The sequence below is a fragment of the Oncorhynchus gorbuscha genome, linkage group LG15 (assembly GCF_021184085.1).
Source record: "Oncorhynchus gorbuscha isolate QuinsamMale2020 ecotype Even-year linkage group LG15, OgorEven_v1.0, whole genome shotgun sequence".
NCBI classification, from domain to species: Eukaryota; Metazoa; Chordata; class Actinopteri; order Salmoniformes; family Salmonidae; genus Oncorhynchus; species Oncorhynchus gorbuscha.
In genome coordinates, this window is record NC_060187.1 from 12,318,436 (window position 1) to 12,343,138 (window position 24,703).

A 24,703-nucleotide genomic window follows, 5' to 3' on the forward strand; every position below is an offset into this window, starting at 1 on the left:
AGTAATGTCATTATTTCAGAAAGAAGGAACATTCTGCTCTGTTTTTCCGTCTCAAATGGCACCCTATTCCTTATACAGTGCACTACCCAGGGCCCATAACCCTATTCCTTATACAGTGCACTACCCAGGGCCCATAACCCTATTCCATATACAGTGCACTACCCAGGGCCCATAACCCTATTCCTTATACAGTGCACTACCCAGGGCCCATAACCCTATTCCTTATACAGTGCACTACCCAGGGCCCATAACCCTATTCCTTATACAGTGCACTACCCAGGGCCCATAACCCTATTCCTTATACAGTGCACTACCCAGGGCCCATAACCCTATTCCTTATACAGTGCACTACCCAGGGCCCATAACCCTATTCCTTATACAGTGCACTACCCAGGGCCCATAACCCTATTCCTTATACAGTGCACTACCCAGGGCCCATAACCCTATTCCTTATACAGTGCACTACCCAGGGCCCATAACCCTATTCCTTATACAGTGCACTACCCAGGGCCCATAACCCTATTCCTTATACAGTGCACTACCCAGGGCCCATAACCCTATTCCTTATACAGTGCACTACACAGGGCCCATAGGGCTATGGTCTAAAGTAGCACACTATATATGGGAAGCGGTCTCATATGGGTCATAAGTTGTTTCTCCAAACTGTCTGTCCAGAGTGACTCAGACTCATCCTGCAGGGCTGACTGATTGAGATCATAGGTAATGGCCCTACATTTGACTCAGGACTTTTTCAGTTCTTCATGGGGATTATTAAGTGGCATGAGCTCATGTGTTTCTACAATCCTTTTCTCCAACCAGATCTTGTGATCCAGTGGAATGGCAGTAATCCCATTTTAAAACACCATCAGAGTTGTTCTTTTTATTTTACAACTTTGCTCACGTAACCTCTCCACCCCTGTGAAAATATTTTCACTGCCTATGAAACATTAGAATTCAACCATCAAACTTCTCGTTAAAGACACGTCTGCAGCTCCGGCTGTGGATGTTGTGCAGGACAGGGTTGGACTGGATGGGACTGGACTTAATATGGCCAGGTATATAACGTATCTGACCCAACCCATTCTAGCCGAGTTCAGCGCAGGATCACGTTCAATAAGGCACGAAACAGAAGAAAACAGTCACAAATGGAGTGAAACTGGGAGGTTCCATCTGAATTGATCTAATAAGAAAAGCACTAATGAAAAGCAACTCAGGTCAACCAGAGCCATGCAGTCAGAAGTGGGTCATACTGTTTATCAATACCACCCCAATTATCCCTAAGGAGCGGGTAATAGGAACCAGGTGAATGCATATTTAATTTGTCAGAGAAAGGTAGGATGGAGAAAAGGAAGGCCAGCTCTGCTCCCTAAAGACACACAGCAGCAACCTGTTGTACATTAATTGACAATTTTGCTAGAAACTCGGTAGTAAAGACAGTCATTTCACAAAGTAAGGATGTGCTGACAATATACTTCTTAAATCTTTGAAATTAGGAGATTCTGCAGTTTTTCTGGATTCAATTGTGTCAATGTCTCTTAGTACAAATACTGTGCTGCTATTTCAATTCATAGCCACTAACTGTTCAGTGGATGCTGTGTCCTAGAGAGACCTTTTAAGTTAATAATATGGTAGCCAGTTAGGTAAACAGGCTTAACTGGTAATTTTTCAGAACAATCTGATCAGATTGTGATGTCATGATACTCCATCCCACCTGAACAGGCTGAAATGCCTTCTTTTTTCCCTTTTTTTTAAATGTCTCTCACACAAAAAGGGAATTATCATACTTTTCACAATTTCAGAGTGTTATTTCAACCTCATAGTGTAGAGAAAAAAAAAAATTTAAACAGGAAAATCCTGTTTTTTTTCCTGCACTGCTCCTTTAATGTTATTGATCGCAGAGGAGAGTCACGCAGCTCACAGAGAGTCACGCAGCTCACGGAGAGTCACGCAGCTCACGGAGAGTCACGCAGCTCACGAAGAGTCACGCAGCTCACGAAGAGTCACGCAGCTCACGAAGAGTCACGCAGCTCACGAAGAGTCACGCAGCTCACGGAGAGTCACGCAGCTCACGAAGAGTCACGCAGCTCACGAAGAGTCACGCAGCTCACAAAGAGTCACGCAGCTCACGAAGAGTCACGCAGCTCACGGAGAGTCACGCAGCTCACGAAGAGTCACGCAGCTCACGGAGAGTCACGCAGCTCACGAAGAGTCACGCAGCTCACGAAGAGTCACGCAGCTCACGGAGAGTCACGCAGCTCACGGAGAGTCACACAGCTCACGAAGAGTCACGCAGCTCACAGAGAGTCACGCAGCTCACGGAGAGTCACGCAGCTCACGACGGAGAGTCACGCAGCTCACGACGGAGAGTCACGCAGCTCACGACGGAGAGTCACGCAGCTCACGACGGAGAGTCACGCAGCTCACGGAGAGTCACGGAGAGTCACGCAGCTCACGACGGAGAGTCACGCAGCTCACGGAGAGTCACGCAGCTCACGGAGAGTCACGCAGCTCACGACGGAGAGTCACGCAGCTCACGACGGAGAGTCACGCAGCTCACGGAGAGTCACGCAGCTCACGACGGAGAGTCACGCAGCTCATGGAGAGTCACGCAGCTCACGGAGAGTCACGCAGCTCACGGAGAGTCACGCAGCTCATGGAGAGTCACGCAGCTCATGGAGAGTCATGCAGCTCACGACGGAGAGTCACGCAGCTCACGGAGAGTCACGCAGCTCACGACGGATAGTCACGCAGCTCATGGAGAGTCACGCAGCTCACGGAGAGTCACGCAGCTCACGACGGAGAGTCACGCAGCTCATGGAGAGTCACGCAGCTCACGGAGAGTCACGCAGCTCACGGAGAGTCACGCAGCTCACGACGGAGAGTCACGCAGCTCACGACGGAGAGTCACGCAGCTCACGACGGATGGTCACGCAGCTCACGACGGAGAGTCACGCAGCTCACGACGGAGAGTCACGCAGCTCACGGACAGTCACGCAGCTCACGGACAGTCACGCAGCTCACGACGGAGAGTCACGCAGCTCACGACGGAGAGTCACGCAGCTCACGACGGAGAGTCACGCAGCTCACGACGGAGAGTCACGCAGCTCACGACGGAGAGCCACGCAGCTCACGACGGAGAGCCACGCAGCTCACGACGGAGAGTCACGCAGCTCACGGAGAGCCACGCAGCTCACGGAGAGTCACGCAGCTCACAGAGAGTCACGCAGCTCACGACGGAGAGCCACGCAGCTCACGGAGAGTCACGCAGCTCACAGAGAGTCACGCAGCTCACGGAAAGTCACGCAGCTCACGACAGAGAGTCACGCAGCTCACGACGGAGAGCCACGCAGCTCACGGAGAGTCACGCAGCTCACGGAGAGCCACACAGCTCACGGAGAGTCACGCAGCTCACGGAGAGCCACGCAGCTCACGGAGAGTCACGCAGAGGGAGAGATTGTCTGCTCTTCCAGTTCCAGGGCTGAATGAAAGGAGAGCAGCCAGCTGCATGTCTCTGTCAGAGCAGTAAGGGAGGCACCCTAGGACAGGATAGAGTTTAACAGCATTTATTGCACCAGGGATCGGCAAACCTTTGATCCTTCCTAACAAGGAACTCGAGGCTTTATTGTCTGAATGCACTGGTTATGCGTGTGTGTGTGCGTGTGCGTGTCCATGTGTGCATAGTTTAGTTATTGAGTTCGACAGATGTGCCGATTATGGGAAACAATGGGAGCAGAGACTGTGCCTCTCCCCTCTCCCAGCTCCTCACCCCTATCCTCACCACCCTCCCCTCTCCCAGCTCCTCACCCCTATCCTCACCACCCTCCCCTCTCCCAGCTCCTCACCCCTATCCTCACCACCCTCCCCTCTCCCAGCTCCTCACCCCTATCCTCACCACCCTCCCCTCTCCCAGCTCCTCACCCCTATCCTCACCACCCTCCCCTCTCCCAGCTCCTCACCCCTATCCACAACACCCTCCCCTCTCCCAGCTCCTCACCCCTATCCACACCACCCTCCCCTCTCCCAGCTCCTCACCCCTATCCTCACCACCCTCCCCTCACCCCAGACCCTCACCCCTATCTTCACCACCCTCCCCTCTCCCAGCTCCTCACCCCTATCCTCACCACCCTCCCCTCACCCCAGACCCTCACCCCTATCCTCACCACCCTCCCCTCTCCCAGCTCCTCACCCCTATCCTCACCACCCTCCCCTCTCCCAGCTCCTCACCCCTATCCTCACCACCCTCCCCTCTCTCAGCTCCTCACCCCTATCCTCACCACCCTCCCCTCTCCCAGCTCCTCACCCCTATCCTCACCACCCTCCCCTCTCCCAGCTCCTCACCCCTATCCTCACCACCCTCCCCTCTCCCAGCTCCTCACGCCTATCCACACCACCCTCCCCTCTCCCAGCTCCTCACCCCTATCCTCACCACCCTCCCCTCTCCCAGCTCCTCACCCCTATCCACACCACCCTCCCCTCTCCCAGCTCCTCACCCCTATCCACACCACCCTCCCCTCTCCCAGCTCCTCACCCCTATCCTCACCACCCTCCCCTCACCTCAGACCCTCACCCCTATCCTCACCACCCTCCCCTCTCCCAGCTCCTCACCCCTATCCTCACCACCCTCCCCTCACCCCAGACCCTCACCCCTATCCTCACCACCCTCCCCTCTCCCAGCTCCTCACCCCTATCCTCACCACCCTCCCCTCTCCCAGCTCCTCACCCCTATCCTCACCACCCTCCCCTCTCCCAGCTCCTCACCCCTATCCTCACCACCCTCCCCTCTCCCAGCTCCTCACCCCTATCCTCACCACCCTCCCCTCTCCCAGCTCCTCACCCCTATCCTCACCACCCTCCCCTCTCCCAGCTCCTCACCCCTATCCACACCACCCTCCCCTCTCCCAGCTCCTCACCCCTATCCTCACCACCCTCCCCTCTCCCAGCTCCTCACCCCTATCCACACCACCCTCCCCTCTCCCAGCTCCTCACCCCTATCCTCACCACCCTCCCCTCTCCCAGCTCCTCACCCCTATCCTCACCACCCTCCCCTCTCCCAGCTCCTCACCCCTATCCTCACCACCCTCCCCTCTCCCAGCTCCTCACCCCTATCCACACCACCCTCCCCTCTCCCAGCTCCTCACCCCTATCCTCACCACCCTCCCCTCTCCCAGCTCCTCACCCCTATCCACACCACCCTCCCCTCTCCCAGCTCCTCACCCCTATCCTCACCACCCTCCCCTCTCCCAGCTCCTCACCCCTATCCTCACCACCCTCCCCTCTCCCAGCTCCTCACCCCTATCCACACCACCCTCCCCTCTCCCAGCTCCTCACCCCTATCCTCACCACCCTCCCCTCTCCCAGCTCCTCACCCCTATCCACACCACCCTCCCCTCTCCCAGCTCCTCACCCCTATCCTCACCACCCTCCCCTCTCCCAGCTCCTCACCCCTATCCTCACCACCCTCCCCTCTCCCAGCTCCTCACCCCTATCCTCACCACCCTCCCCTCTCCCAGCTCCTCACCCCTATCCACACCACCCTCCCCTCTCCCAGCTCCTCACCCCTATCCTCACCACCCTCCCCTCTCCCAGCTCCTCACCCCTATCCACACCACCCTCCCCTCTCCCAGCTCCTCACCCCTATCCTCACCACCCTCCCCTCTCCCAGCTCCTCACCCCTATCCTCACCACCCTCCCCTCTCCCAGCTCCTCACCCCTATCCACACCACCCTCCCCTCACCCCAGACCCTCCTGCCAGCTGATGGTTCAGTGCAGTCAATGGGGCCCTTAGGCATGGCTCTGTGTCCCTTTGATTTTCTGTCCATGGACAACAAAGGAGGGCATGGATGCAGCGCACACACAGATACATCAGATGTACTGTACATGTGTCCAGGCATTACAGAGTACTGTACAATTGAATAGAGTAGACTAATATGACTTCAACTCACTGTCCATCCAAAGAAGGATACTGTCATGGTTACACACATCATATATCCATTCATCCTTCCTTCCTTCCCACCTTCCATCCTTCCATCCATCCATCCATCCAGCTGACATCTGTGTTATACTACTAGCCCTGTACATACATTACACATGGTTACACACATATATCCATTCACCCTTCCTTCCTTCCTTCCTTCCATCCATCCATCCATCCATCCATCCATCCATCCATCCATCCATCCATCCATCCATCCATCCATCCATCCAGCTGACATCTGTGTTATACTACTAGCCCTGTACATACATTACACATGGTTACACACATATATCCATTCATCCTTCCTTCCTTCCTTCCTTCCTTCCTTCCTTCCTTCCTTCCTTCCTTCCTTCCATCCATCCATCCATCCATCCATCCATCCATCCATCCATCCAGCTGACATCTGTGTTATACTACTAGCCCTGTACATACATTACACATGGTTACACACATATATCCATTCATCCTTCCTTCCTTCCTTCCATCCATCCATCCATCCATCCATCCATCCATCCATCCATCCATCCATCCATCCATCCATCCATCCATCCATCCATCCAGCTGACATCTGTGTTATACTACTAGCCCTGTACATACATTACACATGGTTACACACATATATCCATTCATCCTTCCTTCCTTCCATCCATCCATCCATCCTTCCATCCATCCATCCAGCTGACATCTGTGTTATACTACTAGCCCTGTACATACATTACACATGGTTACACACATATATCCATTCATCCTTCCTTCCTTCATTCCATCCATCCATCCAGCTGACATCTGTGTTATACTACTAGCCCTGTACATACATTACACATGGTTACACACATATATCCATTCATCCTTCCTTCCTTCCATCCATCCTTCCATCCTTCCTTCCATCCATCCATCCATCCATCCATCCATCCAGCTGATATCTGTGTTATACTACTAGCCCTGTACATACATTACATTGCATACTCTGTACCGTGCACAGTATCTTATACATGGATACACACACTCTATTCATTTTAGACACCACTGGGGTCAAGTTCAGGGTTACCACAGCCACAAAGTCTAAATGTACTATATTGTAAAAAATAATCATGAAAACAAACTTTTGGTTAAGGTAATGGTTAAGCATGAGTTTAAAATCAGATTTTAGGAAGAGAAATTGTAGAAATAGGCCGTATTTAGCCATCATTTACTTTGTGGCTGTGGTAACTAGTGACGACCCCAAGTTATACTGGTATACCACCAGTATACCACCATACCACCAGTTTACCACCATACTACCAGTATACCACCATACCACCAGTTTACCACAATACTACCAGTATACCACCATACCACCAGTTTACCACCATACTACCAGTATACCACCATACCACCAGTTTACCACAATACTACCATACCACCAGTATACCACCATACCATCATACCACCATACCAACATACCACCAGTCTACCCCCATGCCACCAGTATACCACCATACCATCATACCACCATACCAACATACCACCAGTCTACCCCCATGCCACCAGTATACCACCATACCATCATACCACCAGTATACCAACATACCACCAGTATACCACCATGCCACCAGTATACCACCATACTAGCTCTCTCCTGTTGCCATCTTTTGGATGTATTGGGCACTGCACTCTTCAGAGAGAAGCACAGTTTCTAGTTGGTTTGTGTATGTGTACACACACATTTTGAGGTGTATGGACCTGGTACCCCATTCCTCTCTGTTCTGTTTCAGCTGGGCTTCATTCACAAAACTGCTTCTCCGGAGGCGTTTCCTTCCTCCTCTTTCTCTTTGTGGCGAAAACACATTGCTTTGTTCCCCCCAGTTTATGTTTGTTTTATCAAAACTACTCTCCCTGTTCGTCTGAAATGAATTCGAGCGAAGAGAGAGAAACTCAGGGAAAGATTGGGTTACACGTCTGTGGGAGACAAAAGTGGCTAGTGGAGAGGGTTCATGACAGTTGGCTGTGGTTTGGGTGGGAGAGAACTCGATACCATCATTTAGACCCTCCATAAACACACAGAACCAGAGACAGATGTACTCTGGGAAATATGGCCCTGGGAACAGCAGCACTTTTCCACAAAGCAGACCTTTCCCTGTAACATTAAATGCATGCTTTTATAATTACCTGCAATGTGTTTATGGTTGCTTACACAAACCCATGGAAAGTATTTAGTTGGACGTGACAACACAGACTCCCTGTGTAGATAAAGTCTCATCAATTAGAAGTAAGAGCAGCTATTGATTTCTCTTGTCTGAAAGATGATGGTGTGTACAGTTAGAGATAGTAGGGCAAGGATATGGAGTGTGTGTGTTGGTGTGTTTTTGATTCACCCTTGTTTTGATCGCCATCCACTTTCAACCCTCAGACCTAGTGACAGAGTACCTTAGTGGTATCATTTCCTGACTCTCCAGCAGAGACCAAACCTGACAGAGTACCTTAGTACCCCCATTTCCTGACTCTCCAGCAGAGACCAAACCTTTTCCAATCACACAGCCAACAGTCAGAAAACAGCATAGCAGCAGCATGTAACTACAGATGGTTAGCTCATCCTCTCGCTCTCTTTCTCCATCTCCCTCTCTTTCTCCATCTCCCTCTCTCTCTCCCTCTCTCTCTCTGTGTGTGTCTCTCTCTCTCTCTCTCTCTCTCTCTGTCTCTCTGTCTCTCTCTCTCTCTCTCTCTCTCTCTCTCTCTCTCTCTCTCTCTCTCTCTCTCTCTCTCTCTCTCTCTCTCTCTCTCTCTCTCTCTCTCTCTCTCTCTCTCTCTCTCTCTCTCTCTCGCTCTGGTTAATGTGTGTACTGAGACTCACACGGGAAGCTATTGATTGTAGCCACAGGAGAGAGAGGTGTAGGGGTGGAGGTGAAAGTGTTTAATCTCCTCTGATTCATATATATAGTATAGATGCTGATGTGTGGGCATGATGGAGGTTGTCAGGAAGGTTGGAAGTAAAGGTGGGGGTTAATGTAAGTATTTCTCTTTATTCTGCCTTTTTAATTGTTGTGATCTGTTTTCTGGCAGGGAAAGAGAGAATAGAAGGTCAAATGAAAGGGAACTTTTATTGCCAATTTGATGACTCAAAATTAAGTCTTGATGGTTTCACCTGGATAACCGAACCAAAATGACTCCCTAATCACTCCCAGTTGCATTCTGTCTACAGCCAAAATTACTTTGAGGGGATTCCTGAACTAGGACATTAGAGACCTATTGAGGCTCTATTCAGTTTCTCACCTCAGATGATGACAGGCTGTGTATGGGGAGGGTGATTGAGTGGAGGATGATTAAGTGGAGGTGATGCAGAGATGGAGGAGCTCAATCAGATGTCTGTATGATTGAAGATGTGGTCTTTAACATCTTCTTAAGTACACTGATGTGATCCTTCTGTTCTGCAAGTGAGACTGATGAAGGTCATATATCCCCCTCGCCTGCGCTGCACCTCCTCCCCCATCTCCTCCTCCCCATATCCTCCCCCATCTCCTCCTCCCCCATTTCCTCCTCCCCTATTTCACCCTCCCCCATTTCCTCCTCCCCTATTTCCTCCTCCCCCATCTCCTCCTCCCCCATCTCCTCCTCCCCACAGCCTCCCCCATCTTCTCCACCCCTATTTCCTCCTCCCCCATTCTCTTCCTCCCCAATCTCCTTCTCCCTACCATCTCCTCCTCTTCATCTCCTCCTTCCCCATCTCCCCATCTCCTCCTCCCCATATCCTCCCCCATATCCTCTCCCATCTCCTCAACATCTCCTCCCCCATCCCATCCCCCATCTCCTCCTACCAATATCCTCCCCTATCTCCTCCTCCCACATCTCCTCCTCCCATCTCCAATTCCCCCATCTCCTCCTCCCCATCTCCCCCTTCCCATCTCCTCCTCCCCATCTCCTCCTCCCCATCTCTCCATATCCCCTCCACTTGGATCCTCAACCCCTGCTCTCTCTCTCCTTCTCTATCTATCTCTCTTTCTTCCTTTCTCTTTCTTTCTTCGTTCTATCTTTCTTTCTTTCTTTCTTCTCTCTCTCTCTCTTTCTTTTCTCTCTCTCTCTCTCTTTCTCTCTCGCTCTCTCTCTCTTTCTTTCTTCTCTCTCTCTTTCTTCTCTCTCTCCTCTCTTTCTCTCTCCTCCTTCTCTCTCTCTCTCTCTCTCTCTCTCTCTCTCCCTCTCTCTCTCTTTTTTCACTCTCTCTCTCCTTCTCTCTCTTTCTTCTTTTCTCTCTAGCTCCTTTCTTCCAACCCTCCAATCCCCAATATTCTCTGCTTTAAGCCTAAACCACCCCCCCTTCTGCCTGGCTGACTCACAGCAATCACACCTCTGGATGGAGGGAACGCAATAAAGGATTGGCTGGGGGGGGGGGGGGGTAGTAGTATGAAAGAGTGTGGTATGTCAGATCTGTGTCCAGACAAGTCTGTGTTGGCCAGACAAGTCTTTTCTTTCTCTTTCTCTCTCATACACAGGCACATACACACAAGTATCTCTCTCATCCCCTCTTTGTCTCTTTGTGTCTTTCGTCGATCTAATCGTGTGACAAGCAAATCATTTTTTGAGAAATACAAATTCCGAGAGGTACACTACCGTTCAAAAGTTAGGTTCACTTTGAAATGTCCTTGTTTTTGAAAGAAAATCATTTTTTTTTGTCCATTAAAATAGCATCAAATTGATAAGGAATACAGTGTAGACATTGTTAATGTTGTAAATTACTATTGGAGTTGGAAACGGCTGATTTTTAATGGAATATCTACATAGGCATACAGAGGCCCATTATCAGCAACCATCACTCCTGTGTTCCAATGGCGCGTTGTGTTAGCTAATCCAAGTTTATCAAGTTGATCATTAGAAAACCCTTTTGCAAGTATGTTAGCACAGCTGAAAACTGTTGTTCTGATTAAAGAAGCAATAAAACTGGTCTTCTTTAGACTAGTTGAGTATCTGGAGCATCAGCAATTGTGGGTTTGATTACAGGCTCAAAATGGCCAGAAACAAAGAACTTTCTTCTGAAACTTGTCAGTCTATTCTTGTTCTCAGTTGTGCACCAGGGCTTCCCACTCCTTTTTCTATTCTGGTTAGAGCCAGTTTGCGCTGTTCTGTGAAGGGATTAGTACACAGCGTTATACAAGATCTTCAGTTTCTTGGCAATTTCTCGCATGGAATAGCCTTCATTTCTCAGAACAAGAATAGACTGACACGTTTTTTGCAAAAGAGGTTTCTAATGATCAATTTGCCTTTTAAAATTATAAACTAACACAACGTGCCATTGCTAACACAACGCGCCATTGGAACACAGGAGTGATGGTTGCTGATAATGGGCCTCTTTACACCTATGTAGATATTCCATCAAAAAGCTGCCTTTTCCAGCTACAGTAGACATTTACAATATTAACAATGTCTACACTGTATTTATGATCAATTTGATGTTATTTTAAGGGACAAACAATGTGTTTTTCTTTCAACAACAAAGACATTTCTAAGTGACCCCAAACTTTTGAACGTTAGTGTAAATCTACCTTCAGAATTTGCAAGAAATAAAGACAAATGCACAAAGGCAGGATCTATTGGCCCAGAGCTGAGCTGACAGGGTTCCTTTCCTCCCTAGTCCCTACCCAGCAGCCCGAACAGCAGCAGCAGCAGTGTTAGCCCCAGGAGCCCCCTGAGTCAGGGCCCTGCTGCCCTCTCTGGGAGTATCACACTCTGCACTATCGACCAGAGCTCCAGGCCAGGGGCCATCCTTCACGTTCTGCTGAGGGAAAGGCTCACTTCCGGGGGTCAGGTAACACAGACAGTCTGGGTCAGGAAGACCGGTGCTGGAGCTTCTGATCCCGGGCCAAAGAGTGCTCCAAGAGTCCGGATTCGGTTCCAGTTTATAAACTCACTCGTCCAGTAAATGGTACGGTCTGGGATGGTTGAGTTGCACCTGGCGAGAATACACCTTCCAGTATCTGGGGGGTTGATATAAAGCATGAGGCTAACGTGGTGTCGACAGAGAGGTGGACGTCTCCTCTCATTGATTACACCCAGTAGACCAGTATGCAGCTGGAGACAAGACGCTGCAAGTCCAGCCCTGCATTACTTACACTATGTATTACTCTCTTCCCCACAAAATACATCACATCAACTGTGTGTGTTAAACTGAGAGAGGAGCAGTAATTTCAGCAACCCAGAGCAGCCAATAGCCTCTATAACCCAGAGCAGCCAATAGCCTCTTTAACCCAGAGCAGCCAATAGCCTCTTTAACCCAGAGCAGCCAATAGCCTCTTCAACCCAGAGCAGCCAATAGCCTCTTCAACCCAGAGCAGCCAATAGCCTCTTTAACCCAGAGCAGCCAATAGCCTCTATAACCCAGAGCATCCAATAGCCTCTTCAACCCAGAGCAGCCAATAGCCTCTTCAACCCAGAGCAGCCAATAGCCTCTATAACCCAGAGCATCCAATAGCCTCTTCAACCCAGAGCAGCTAATAGCCTCTTTAACCCAGAGCAGCCAATAGCCTCTTTAACCTAGAGCATCCAATAGCCTCTTTAACACAGAGCAGCCAATAGCCTCTTCAACCCAGAGCAGTTAATAGCCTCTTCAACCCAGAGCAGCCAGTAGACTCTTTAACCCAGAGCAGCCAATAGCCTCTTTAACCCAGAGCAGCCAATAGCCTATTTAACCTAGAGCAGCCAATAGCCTCTTTAACCCAGAGCAGCCAATAGCCTCTTTAACCCAGAGCAGTCAATAGCCTCTTTAACCCAGAGCAGCCAATAGCCTCTTCAACCCAGAGCAGTCAATAGCCTCTTCAACCCAGAGCAGCCAGTAGACTCTTTAACCCAGAGCAGCCAATAGCCTCTTTAACCCAGAGCAGCCAATAGCCTCTTTAACCCAGAGCAGCCAATAGCCTCTTTAACCCAGAGCAGCCAATAGCCTCTTTAACCCAGAGCAGCCAATAGCCCCTTTAACCCAGAGCAGCCAATAGCCTCTTTAACCCAGAGCAGCCAATAGCCTCTTTAACCCAGAGCAGTCAATAGCCTCTTTAACCCAGAGCAGCCAATAGCCTCTTCAACCCAGAGCAGTCAATAGCCTCTTCAACCCAGAGCAGCCAATAGCCTCTTTAACCCAGAGCAGTCAATAGCCTCTTTAACCCAGAGCAGCCAATAGCCTCTTTAACCCAGAGCAGCCAATAGCCTCTTTAACCCAGAGCAGCCAATAGCCTCTTCAACCCAGAGCAGTCAATAGCCTCTTCAACCCAGAGCAGCCAATAGCCTCTTTAACCCAGAGCAGTCAATAGCCTCTTTAACCCAGAGCAGCCAATACCCTCTTTAACCCAGAGCAGCCAATAGCCTCTTTAACCCAGTGCAGTCAATAGCTTCTTTAACCCAGAGCAGCCAGTAGACTCTTTAACCCAGAGTCAGTCTCTGGACATATGAACTACAGACTACAGGCGTAGTCTGACCACACAGATATACCAAGGGTTTGTGTCCTACTTTTTGTTGTTGTATAAATCCTGTTTCATTTTATGTCTACTTCTTACTTGGCATCATTAAGCCCAAAACAACAGGCGTAGAAGTACTGTAAGTACCCATGGAAACGCAGCGACGCCTGTAACCAAACACTGACACCGGGGGCAACGGCTCTCTAAGACCTAGCGTGTGACCCGCTCTTTTCCAGCACTGCTGGGTTCTGCCCCCGTCCAGGCCCCGTCCAGGCCCCGTCCAGGCCCCGTAGAGCACAGGCAGCAGGCAGGCAGGCAGCAAGGGCGTGGGCTGTATGAGAAGGCCTGTGGAGAGGCAGGGGTACGGAATAGGGGTGTGTGGGAAAGTAATGTAAAGTGTGAGTGTGTGTGTGCATTTTGCATGTGTTTATGTGTGTGTGTGTGAGTGTGTATGTTTCTGGATAGCTATAGGTGTTGTGTGGTAGGGTTTACGGGCAGGTTAGTCAGTGTTGGGTCTGTTTTTCTGGCCATGGTTGGGAGCAGGGAGGGTGATGTACCTTAAGGGCTGCAGTGCAGTGGGGGGTTGGCAGGCAGGCTGGAAAGTGATCCTCCACCACCCGTCCCCTCTCCCTCCCTCAGTACCAGTGTACGTAACCCTGATGGGAAGCTGGCAGAGGGAGAGGGCCCCCCCCCCATTACACTACTCCCTCCTCCACTCACATACCACTGGCACCATGCTCTGCCACCACATCTGGGATGGATTTAACAGAGAAACAGAGAGAAGGATGGAGAGAGAGGAGAGATGACGAGAAGGGGGAAGAGAGGGAGGGGACATGTTGCTTGATGAGAGAGGGGAAGAAGTAAAAGTGATATCACCCTCTCTGTGACTTCCATCGCATTACCATGACAACAAAAGTCGACTGACAGATGGAGGTAGCCAAGAAGTGTTTGTTCTATCTGGTCATGGATTAATAATGGATTTTATTTACGTTTAGTAAAGATCTGCACACATTGTGTTACCCTGGGGTTACTGATTCAGAGTGCAGGGACTGTTGTTTTTAATGTTATATATGATTTAGTACGCCACACTTTTAAGTTAATTAGCTCTATTCAAAGATATCTGGGGACTCTTGTCTGTGCTGCACCTATTCAAGCATACTTTGATAAAACTCAAACATGACTTTACATCACATGACTTTACATCACATCCCATCGTATCGCAGTAAAAGTCAGTACTGTTGCCTTGGCATTTGTTTCCCTGGATACAGCGGAACTGAACATTTTATGCTTCATTTATTTTCCTTATAAATAGACTCCAAACAGTGGTTGTCTGCCCAATTTTTATATGCATAATTATGGAACTTGCGATGTAAGCGGTAATAATTAAATAAACAGAAGCGCTGACCCATAAATATAATTTTACATGGTTGTTAAACTTGGCTTGATGTAATTAACAGCATGCGACCAATAGCACACATGGCCTTTTTCCATTTGTTAATGTATAATTTATTATTATTTACTATTTATTTATAGTGTAAATGCAGAAGGACCATGTATATTATTACAGATACAGTTTATTGGCAGTTTGGAAAAGTCCTTGTCAGACTGTATAACTAATTTAATGATGAGGATTTGGAGTGAAAAGTGTCTCTAACCTCAGTATGTTGTGTGGTCTACTCTATTTCCCATTAAGGTGGTTGTGTCATTCTACTCAGTGTTGGCCTTATCGACAGGGACGTTCTGACACCTTTCCATGGACTAACTCAACAAGCACTAGTTTTATATGGCGAGCTGACTTACAGCCATTCAGTCCTCAACTCACACCACACAACAGTACTTCCTCTTAGATTCCCTTCTCCTTCCTTCACACTTTTTCTTGTGGTTAATTTTCTGGTGTCTTGTTGCACTTTTAGTTTGAAAACAACATTCTAATTAAAGAACCATATGCAAATATCATAGCTGCATTGTAACCCTACTGTAGGTCTCTTCTGTGAAGAGTAGAGTCAGAGACTGAGACAACGCTATGGTACAGGCCCTGTCAGAGACTGAGGCAGGAGACTATCTAGCTGCATAATTTACCTCTTATTACTGCCTCCTTTCTCCTATGTTGGGTGCAAGACTGCTTCCTTCCTCTCTCCTCTCTCCCATGTCGGGTGGAATACGGCCTCCTGCCTCCCGCCTCTCTCGTCTCTCCTACGTCGGGTGGAATACTGCCTCCCGCCTCTCTCCTATGTCGGGTGGATTACTGCCTCCCGCCTCTCTCCTATGTCGGGTGGAATACTGCCTCCCGCCTCTCTCCTCTCTCCTACGTCGGGTGGAATACTGCCTCCCGCCTCTCTCCTATGTTGGGTGGAATACTGCCTCCCTCCTCTCTCCCATGTTGGGTGGAATACGGCCTTCTGCCTCCCGCCTCTCTCCTCTCTCCTATGTCGGGTGGAATACTGCCTCTCTCCTCTCTCCTATGTTGGGTGGAATACTGCCTCCCGCCTCTCTCCTCTCTCCTATGTTGGGTGGAATACTGCCTTCCGCCTCTCTCCTCTCTCCTATGGTGGGTGGAATACTGCCTCCCGCCTCTCTCCTATGTTGGGTGGAATACTGCCTTCCGCCTCTCTCCTCTCTCCTATGTTGGGTGGAATACTGCCTCCCGCCTCTCTCCTCTCTCCTATGTTCGGTGGAATACTGCCTCTCTCCTCTCTCCTATGTTGGGTGGAATACTGCCTCCCGCCTCTCTCCTCTCTCCTATGTTGGGTGGAATACTGCCTCCCGCCTCTCTCCTCTCTCCTATGTTGGGTGGAATACTGCCTCTCTCCTCTCTCCTATGTTGGGTGGAATACTGCCTCCCGCCACTCTCCTCTCTCCTATGTTGGGTGGAATACTGCCTCCCGCCTCTCTCCTCTCTCCTCTCTCCTATGTCGGGTGGAATACGGCCTCCTGCCTCCCGCCTCTCTCGTCTCTCCTATGTCGGGTGGAATACTGCCTCCCGCGTCTCTCCTCTCTCCTATGTTGGGTGGAATACTGCCTCCCGCGTTTCTCCTCTCTCCTATGTTGGGTGGAATATTGCCTCCCGCCTCTCTCCTCTCTCCTATGTCGGGTGGAATACTGCCTCCCATCTCTCTCGTCTCTCCTATGTTGGGTGGAATACTGCCTCTCTCCTCTCTCCTATGTTGGGTGGAATACTGCCTCCCGCCTCTCTCGTCTCTCCTATGTTGGGTCGAATACTGCCTCCCGCCTCTCTCCTCTCTCCTATGTTGGGTGGAATACTGCCTCTCTCCTCTTTCCTATGTTGGGTGGAATACTGCCTCCCGCCTCTCTCCTCTATCCTATGTCGGGTGGAATACTGCCTCCCGCCTCTCTCCTCTCTCCTATGTTGGGTGGAATACTGCCTCTCTCCTCTCTCCTATGTTGGGTGGAATACTGCCTCCTGCCTCTCTCCTCTCTCCTATGTCGGGTGGAATACTGCCTCCCACCTCTCTCGTCTCTCCTATGTCGGGTGGCTGCTGACTGCTGTTCCCCAAACTGCTTCTGACACATGGAGGAAGGGGTTAGTAAGCTGTTATGACTGCCATTGACAAGGGTCACCATGGAAACACAATAGCGGTCTATGGGAAATGCAAATTAGGGGGGTAGCGGGGTTGGGAATGGGACGCGGCTCGGCTCTGCTTGACAAGGGAGGGAAGTCACTGCTGGAAAATGTCTATAAGATGTGGCTGGTGTGCCGTAGGATCCTTTCACAACTCACATATTTATCTGCACGGCTTTAATCCAGTCTGATTGTAATAATGGATGGTTAGATTCACCCCAGTAAAAAAAACAGTGGGGTACAATTTAAAAGTTGGTACGGGACTCTGGAAAATGTCTGCATGCGCGCCATCTCATGTAGTACTGTCACTAGACAATGAGCAGAAAGGAAAAGGGATGAGCAGAAAGGACAAGGGATGAGCAGAAAGGGAAAGGGATGAGCAGAAAGGGAAAGGGATGAGCAGAAAGGAAAAGGGATGAGCAGAAAGGAAAAGGGATGAGCAGAAAGGGAAAGGGATGAGCAGAAAGGAAAAGGGATGAGCAGAAAGGGAAAGGGATGAGCAGACATTGGAAAGGGATGAGCAGAAAGGGAAAGGGATGAGCAGATGTCAGAAAGGGATGAGCAAAAAGGGAAAGGGATGAGCAGATGTCGGAAAGGGATGAGCAGAAAGGGAAAGGGATGAGCAGTAAGGGAAAGGGATGAGCAGAAAGGGAAAGGGATGAGCAGAAAGGGAAAGGGATGAGCAGAAAGGAAAAGGGATGAGCAGAAAGGGAAAGGGATGAGCAGAAAGGGAAAGGGATGAGCAGACGTCGGAAAGGGATGAGCAGAAAGGGAAAGGGATGAGCAGACGTCGGAAAGGGATGAGCAAAAAGGGAAAGGGATGAGCAGACGTCGGAAAGGGATGAGCAGAAAGGAAAAGGGATGAGCAGAAAGGGAAAGGGAAAGGGATGAGCAAAAAGGAAAAGGGATGAGCAGAAAGGAAAAGGGATGAGCAGAAAGGGAAAGGGATGAGCAGAAAGGGAAAAGGTTGAGCAGAAAGGGAAAGGGATGAGCAGACATCGGAAAGGGATGAGCAGAAAGGGAAAGGGATGAGCAGACGTCGGAAAGGGATGAGCAGAAAGGGAAAGGGATGAGCAGACATCGGAAAGGGATGAGCAGAAAGGGAAAGGGATGAGCAGACGTCGGAAAGGGATGAGCAGAAAGGAAAAGGGATGAGCAGAAAGGGAAAGGGATGAGCAGAAAGGGAAAGGGAAAGGGATGAGCAAAAAGGAAAAGGGATGAGCAGAAAGGAAAAGGGATGAGCAGAAAGGGAAAGGGATGAGCAGAAAGGGAAAAGGTTGAGCAGAAAGGGAAAGGGATGAGCAGACGTCGGAAAGGGATGAGCAGAAAGGGAAAGGGATGAACAGACGTTGGAAAGGGATGAGCAGACATCGGAAAGGGATGAGCAGAAAGGGAAAGGGATGAGCAGACATCGGAAAGGGATGATCAGAAAGGGAAAGGGATGAGCAGACGTCGGAAAGGAATGATCAGAAATGGAAAGGGATAAGCAGACATTGGAAAGGGATGAGCAGACATCGGAAAGGGATGAGCAGACGTCGGAAAGGGATGAGCAGACGTCGGAATGGGAAAGTATATTGATAGAATAGGGATGGTTTATTTTTACATGCAGCTGGTTTGGTAATACATTCAATGATCTCTTCTGAATGAGCTCTAATTGGGTTGTCGTGTGTTATGGGTGTTATGGTTTTCTCTCCAGCTCTGCTATAGCCTATACATTATGACAGATTAAATATATTGTATTGATTGTAATGGGTGGACTGGACTGGGGTTCTCTCCCTACAGCTCTGCTGTATCCTATATGATGGAATACAGTGTTGTCACACATGATGATCATTCTCTGACCTGTTTGCGTCTCAGCCACTCCGTCGCTGTCCTGGCCTCACCATTGCAGTCTTGTTTGCTTACTGTTTGTATGATCTACTTTTCATACACCATCTCATTGGTGTGTGTGTGTGTGTGTGTGTGTGTGTGTGTGTGTGTGTGTGTGTGTGTGTGTGTGTGTGTGTGTGTGTGTGTGTGTGTGTGTGTGTGTGTGTGTGTGTGTGTGTGTGTGTGTGTGTGTGTGTGTGTGTGTGTGTGTGTGTGTGTGTGTGTGTGTGTGTGTGTGTGTGTGTGAGTCAATCTGTTTTAGTGTCTTTCCTTCTCCTCCACTACCCTTCTACCCCTCACGGCCCACAGGACAGCGCTACTCGTCTGAGCGCCAGTTCCCAGTTCCCGGTCTGGAATTCCACAGCGACAGCCAGAGCTTGATAGCTCCTAAAAATATCCTTGGATCAGTGAAGCATTCCGGGGTCCAGAGTGTAGTTTTTCCACTAACTCAGGTGAACAGGGCAGGAGAGTGGTGCTGTAGCACCCCCTTCTGATCAGATAGCGTCTAGTAACTTCATGGTTGTCAAATGTTGACGTTCACATCTCATATGCTTCACTCTAGATGTACATATACAGTGTTGTCTCAGCATTTCTGGTTCCAGGTCAACTTGTTTAGGTGTTTTGCAGTTTCTGCCTGTATGTGCACTGGTGTGGGGCGGAGGGTTGTGGGGTTAATGGCTGCAGTTTTTGTCCTTAGCCCAGTGTGGGTTAGCTTTGGGGGATGTAATAACACTGCCATCATGGTCAAGGCAGAGGACATGTATGTGTAGCCCATGTATCTGTTGCTGTCTGGCCAAAAATAATATGTCATACTGTTTCTGGCCAGACAGCATCAGATACATGGGCTACACATAGTAAGACACTGTCACTGTTTTTCGCTCGGATGCTTTCTCTGGTGAGATAGTTTCAGCCACTTGCGAATTGAAAGAAAGTTGGCGGGTGCACGGTGTACTGCTCGGATGCTGGGATTATTTTGGATGAACGTGCCAAGGTAACCTACTTTTTGAAGTGATTTGTTTGACAATTAGATGAAAACATCGTGACTGGTTGTGTTCATGGCACATTAAAAGATCATTAAAAAATCAGCGGGAATAAAGGGGGGGGGGGGCTCAGACTGGCCTCTGCCTGGGTCCTCCAAATCACTAAGTCCACTTCTAGGTGGATGGCCTCCAAATCACTAAGTCCACTTCTAGGTGGATGGCCTCCAAATCACTAAGTCCACTTCTAGGTGGATGGCCTCCAAATCACTAAGTCCACTTCTAGGTGGATGGCCTCCAAATCACTAAGGCCACTGCTAGGTGGATGGCCTCCAAATCACTAAGTCCACTTCTAGGTGGATGGCCTCCAAATCACTAAGTCCACTTCTAGGTGGATGGCCTCCAAATCACTAAGTCCACTTCTAGGTGGATGGCCTCCAAATCACTAAGTCCACTTCTAGGTGGATGGCCTCCAAATCACTAAGTCCACTTCTAGGTGGATGGCCTCCAAATCACTAAGTCCACTGCTAGGTGGATGGCCTCCAAATCACTAAGTCCACTTCTAGGTGGATGGCCTCCAAATCACTAAGTCCACTTCTAGGTGGATGGCCTCCAAATCACTAAGTCCACTTCTAGGTGGATGGCCTCCAAATCACTAAGTCCACTTCTAGGTGGATGGCCTCCAAATCACTAAGTCCACTTCTAGGTGGATGGCCTCCAAATCACTAAGTCCACTTCTAGGTGGATGGCCTCCAAATCACTAAGGCCACTGCTAGGTGGATGGCCTCCAAATCACTAAGTCCACTTCGAGGTGGATGGCCTCCAAATCACTAAGTCCACTTCTAGGTGGATAGCCTCCAAATCACAAAGTCCACTTCTAGGTGGATGGCCTCCAAATCACTAAGTCCACTTCGAGGTGGATGGCCTCCAAATCACTAAGTCCACTTCTAGGTGGATGGCCTCCAAATCACTAAGTCCACTTCTAGGTGGATGGCCTCCAAATCACTAAGTCCACTTCTAGGTGGATGGTCTCCAAATCACTAAGTCCACTTCGAGGTGGATGGCCTCCAAATCACTAAGTCCACTTCTAGGTGGATGGCCTCCAAATCACTAAGTCCACTTCTAGGTGGATGGCCTCCAAATCACTAAGTCCACTTCGAGGTGGATGGCCTCCAAATCACTAAGTCCACTTCTAGGTGGATGGCCTCCAAATCACTAAGTTCACTTCTAGGTGGATGGCCTCCAAATCACTAAGTCCACTTCGAGGTGGATGGCCTCCAAATCACTAAGTCCACTTCTAGGTGGATGGCCTCCAAATCACTAAGTCCACTTCTAGGTGGATGGCCTCCAAATCACTAAGTCCACTTCTAGGTGGATGGCCTCCAAATCACTAAGTCCACTTCTAGGTGGATGGCCTCCAAATCACTAAGTCCACTTCGAGGTGGATGGCCTCCAAATCACTAAGTCCACTTCTAGGTGGATGGCCTCCAAATCACTAAGTCCACTTCGAGGTGGATGGCCTCCAAATCACTAAGTCCAATTCCAGGTGGATGGTCTCCAAATCACTAAGTCCACTTCTAGGTGGATGGCCTCCAAATCACTAAGTCCACTTCGAGGTGGATGGCCTCCAAATCACTAAGTCCAATTCTAGGTGGATGGTCTCCAAATCACTAAGTCCACTTCTAGGTGGATGGTCTCCAAATCACTAAGGCCACTGCTAGGTGGATGGTCTCCAAATCACTAAGTCCACTTCTAGGTGGATGGTCTCCAAATCACTAAGTCCACTTCTAGGTGGATGGCCTCCAAATCACTAAGTCCACTTCTAGGTGGATGGCCTCCAAATCACTAAGTCCACCTCGAGGTGGATGGCCTCCAAATCACGAAGTCCACTTCGAGGTGGATGGCCTCCAAATCACTAAGTCCACTTCTAGGTGGATGGTCTCCAAATCACTATGTCCACTTCTAGGTGGATGGCCTCCAAATCACTAAGTCCACTTCGAGGTGGATGGCCTCCAAATCACTAAGTCCACTTCTAGGTGGATGGTCTCCAAATCACTATGTCCACTTCTAGGTGGATGGTCTCCAAATCACTAAGTCCACTTCTAGGTGGATGGTCTTCAAATCACTATGTACACTTCTAGGTGGATGGCCTCCAAATCACTAAGTCCACTTCTAGGTGGATGGCTTCCAAATCACTAAGTCCACTTCGAGGTGGATGGCCTCCAAATCACTAAGTCCACTTCGAGGTGGATGGCCTCCAAATCACTAAGTCCACTTCTAGGTGGATGGCCTCCAAATCACTAAGGCCACTTCTAGGTGGATGGCCTCCAAATCACTAAGCCACTTCTAGGTGGATGGCCTCCAAATCACTAAGTCCACTTCTAGGTGGATGGTCTCCAAATCACTAAGTCGACTTCTAGGTGGATGGCCTCCAAATCACTAAGTCCACTTCTAGGGGGGGGGAGGGGAGGCTACTGTACAAAAGTAGTGACATACAGTATGTGTTCGCAATCAGCTACAGTAGCAGAACAGCACTGCCTGAGGCCTGTCTGAGCCATTCTCTCCAGCCTGTGTCAGATTCCTGGAATAACTTCCCAGTGTTAAAAAAAGAAACTCAGACACAACCCTCTAACACTCCCCCCCTCCTCTAACACCCCCAGCCCCCCGTCCTCTAACACCCCCTCCTCTAACACCCCCAGCCCCCACCCCTCCATGTCGAAAACGGGTCAGCTCTCCTCTCTGAGTTTGACTGTCACTTCACAGTTGACTGTTAGAGTTGTTGACAGTTAGACAGTAAGGACTGTTTTACCGCTAGATTTGCATTCTTATTTGTTTATGTTATTATGTTTTTATTCAGTGTTGCTTTAGTTAGGATGCGGGACTGAATGGGGGGCTCTGTTGCCCCCTGTGAAAAACCCGTCATCATGTCTAACAGTTTCCGGGGTTACCGTACTATTTCTCAGCACCTAAATGACCTGAAGAAGGAGAACTTCAGCCTGAAGCTGAGGATCTACTTCCTGGAGGAGAGGATCCAGCAGAAGTATGAGGACAGCAGCCATGATGTCCACAAGAGGGTGAGTCTCACTGGGGCACTGAGGGGTGGATGACAGGGGGTAGGAGCAGCCATGATGTCCACAAGAGGGTGAGTTTCACTGGGGCACTGAGGGGTGGATGACAGGGGGTAGGAGCAGCCATGATGTCCACAAGAGGGTGAGTTTCACTGGGGCACTGAGGGGTGGATGACAGGGGGTAGGAGCAGCCATGATGTCCACAAGAGGGTGAGTTTCACTGGGGCACTGAGGGGGATGACAGGGGGTATGATGTCCACAAGAGGGTGAGTTTCACTGGGGCACTGAGGGGTGGATGACCAGCCATGATGTCCACAAGAGGGTGAGTTTCACTGGGGCACTGAGGGGTGGATGACAGGGGGTAGGAGCAGCCATGATGTCCACAAGAGGGTGAGTTTCACTGGGGCACTGATGGTTGGAGCCATGATGTCCACAAGAGGGTGAGTTTCACTGGGGCACTGATGGTTGGAGGACAGCCATGATGTCCCACAAGAGGGTGAGTCTCACTGGGGCACTGATGGTTGGAGGACAGGGGGTAGGAGCAGCCATGATGTCCCACAAGAGGGTGACTCTCACTGGGGCACTGATGGTTGGAGGACAGGGGGTAGGAGCAGCCATGATGTCCCACAAGAGGGTGACTCTCATGAGGGACAGAGGAGGAGGGTGCAGGGGATGGGAGCTTCATAGGGGGGAATAGCCATTTGTTGCTATTTTACAATTGAATATGCTGTGTTTCTATGTGTGTGTGTGTGTGTGTGTGTGTGTGTGTGTGTGTGTGTGTGTGTGTGTGTGTGTGTGTGTGTGTGTGTGTGTGTGTGTGTGTGTGTGTGTGTGTGTGTGTGTGTGTGTGTGTGTGTGTGTGTGTGTGTGTGTGTGTGTGTGTGTGTGTGTGTGTGTGTGTGTGTGTGTGTGTGTGTGACAGAGAGAGAAAGTGAGATAGTTTTGTGTGAAGGTCTATGCTGTGTGGTCTGGGTTCATCATACATCAACATGTTTATTTAGCTCCAGATGATGAATGACTTATGCAAAGTCATGCAATTGAATGCATGAATGAATGGATACAGTAATCATAGCCCAGTGTATCTCCTATGGTTGTTTACAGTACATACTGTAGTTTCCAGCTCTCTTCCTGCTGACTGTTCATGCTGCAGCTCCCAGACAGTGATGATCACAATACCCTTTTCAATAGGTCACAGACCTGTTTCTGAGTGTTAACTGCAGCCGCCAATTACACTGCCCTGTCTTTAGAGACTGATCTGAGATCAGAGATACTAGAGTAAACCCAGAGCAAGACCTAATATAAAGAGCTAATATAAAAATAATTAGTAAACCCCTTTCATGTAGTCAAATGGCCAAATTGCCCTCTTGTGGCCTCTTGGGTAGTCATAATTAATAAACATAATTTTTAAAAACAGTATTCTGTGATGTTTATAAAGTGTAATATTGGGATGCAAACTCAAAATGTAATATATTTCAACATTTCAAATATCAGACTTCTTCTTTTTTTTAAAAGCCCATTACTATGTGTGTGAGGTGTATACTTTTGTTTGAAAGTAGATTTTGTTTAAGACTACCCAGAAACACTCTGTGGGACCCTGGTTTAGCCCACTGCAGTAAAAAGGTTAATAATAACTGGAATATGATTAATAGTGTGAACAATGGAATGTCGTACATTAGATCACATGATCCCAAAGTTATACTGTATATTTATTTTGAAAAACAAACCTGCCTACTGGACAGGCAACGTGACTGATGTGGTTAAGACTGGTTGAGACCGGTCGTTGTTGCAAAGGTGATACCCCAGCAGCTGCTGTCTGGCCTGGG

The 24,703-nt window shown here is 49.3% G+C and overlaps 2 protein-coding genes across 2 annotated transcripts in view; both read left to right on the top strand.

The window, feature by feature from the left end:
- Positions 1-3,486, top strand: part of LOC123996463 (dentin sialophosphoprotein-like) — a gene marked incomplete at its 5' end in the record, with an annotated part of 43,887 nt that extends 40,401 nt beyond the window's left edge. The window contains one exon of the mRNA XM_046299832.1: positions 1,899-3,486. Within this exon, the coding sequence (XP_046155788.1) occupies positions 1,899-3,486 (1,588 nt within the window). The remainder of the gene's footprint in view (positions 1-1,898) is intronic.
- A 19,068-nt stretch (positions 3,487-22,554) lies between these two features.
- The window catches only part of LOC123996629 (phosphodiesterase 4D interacting protein), a 106,649-nt gene continuing 104,500 nt past the window's right edge, over positions 22,555-24,703 (top strand). The window contains exon 1 of the mRNA XM_046300153.1: positions 22,555-22,886. Coding sequence (XP_046156109.1) covers positions 22,698-22,886 — 189 coding nt within the window. The 5' untranslated portion in view covers positions 22,555-22,697. The remainder of the gene's footprint in view (positions 22,887-24,703) is intronic.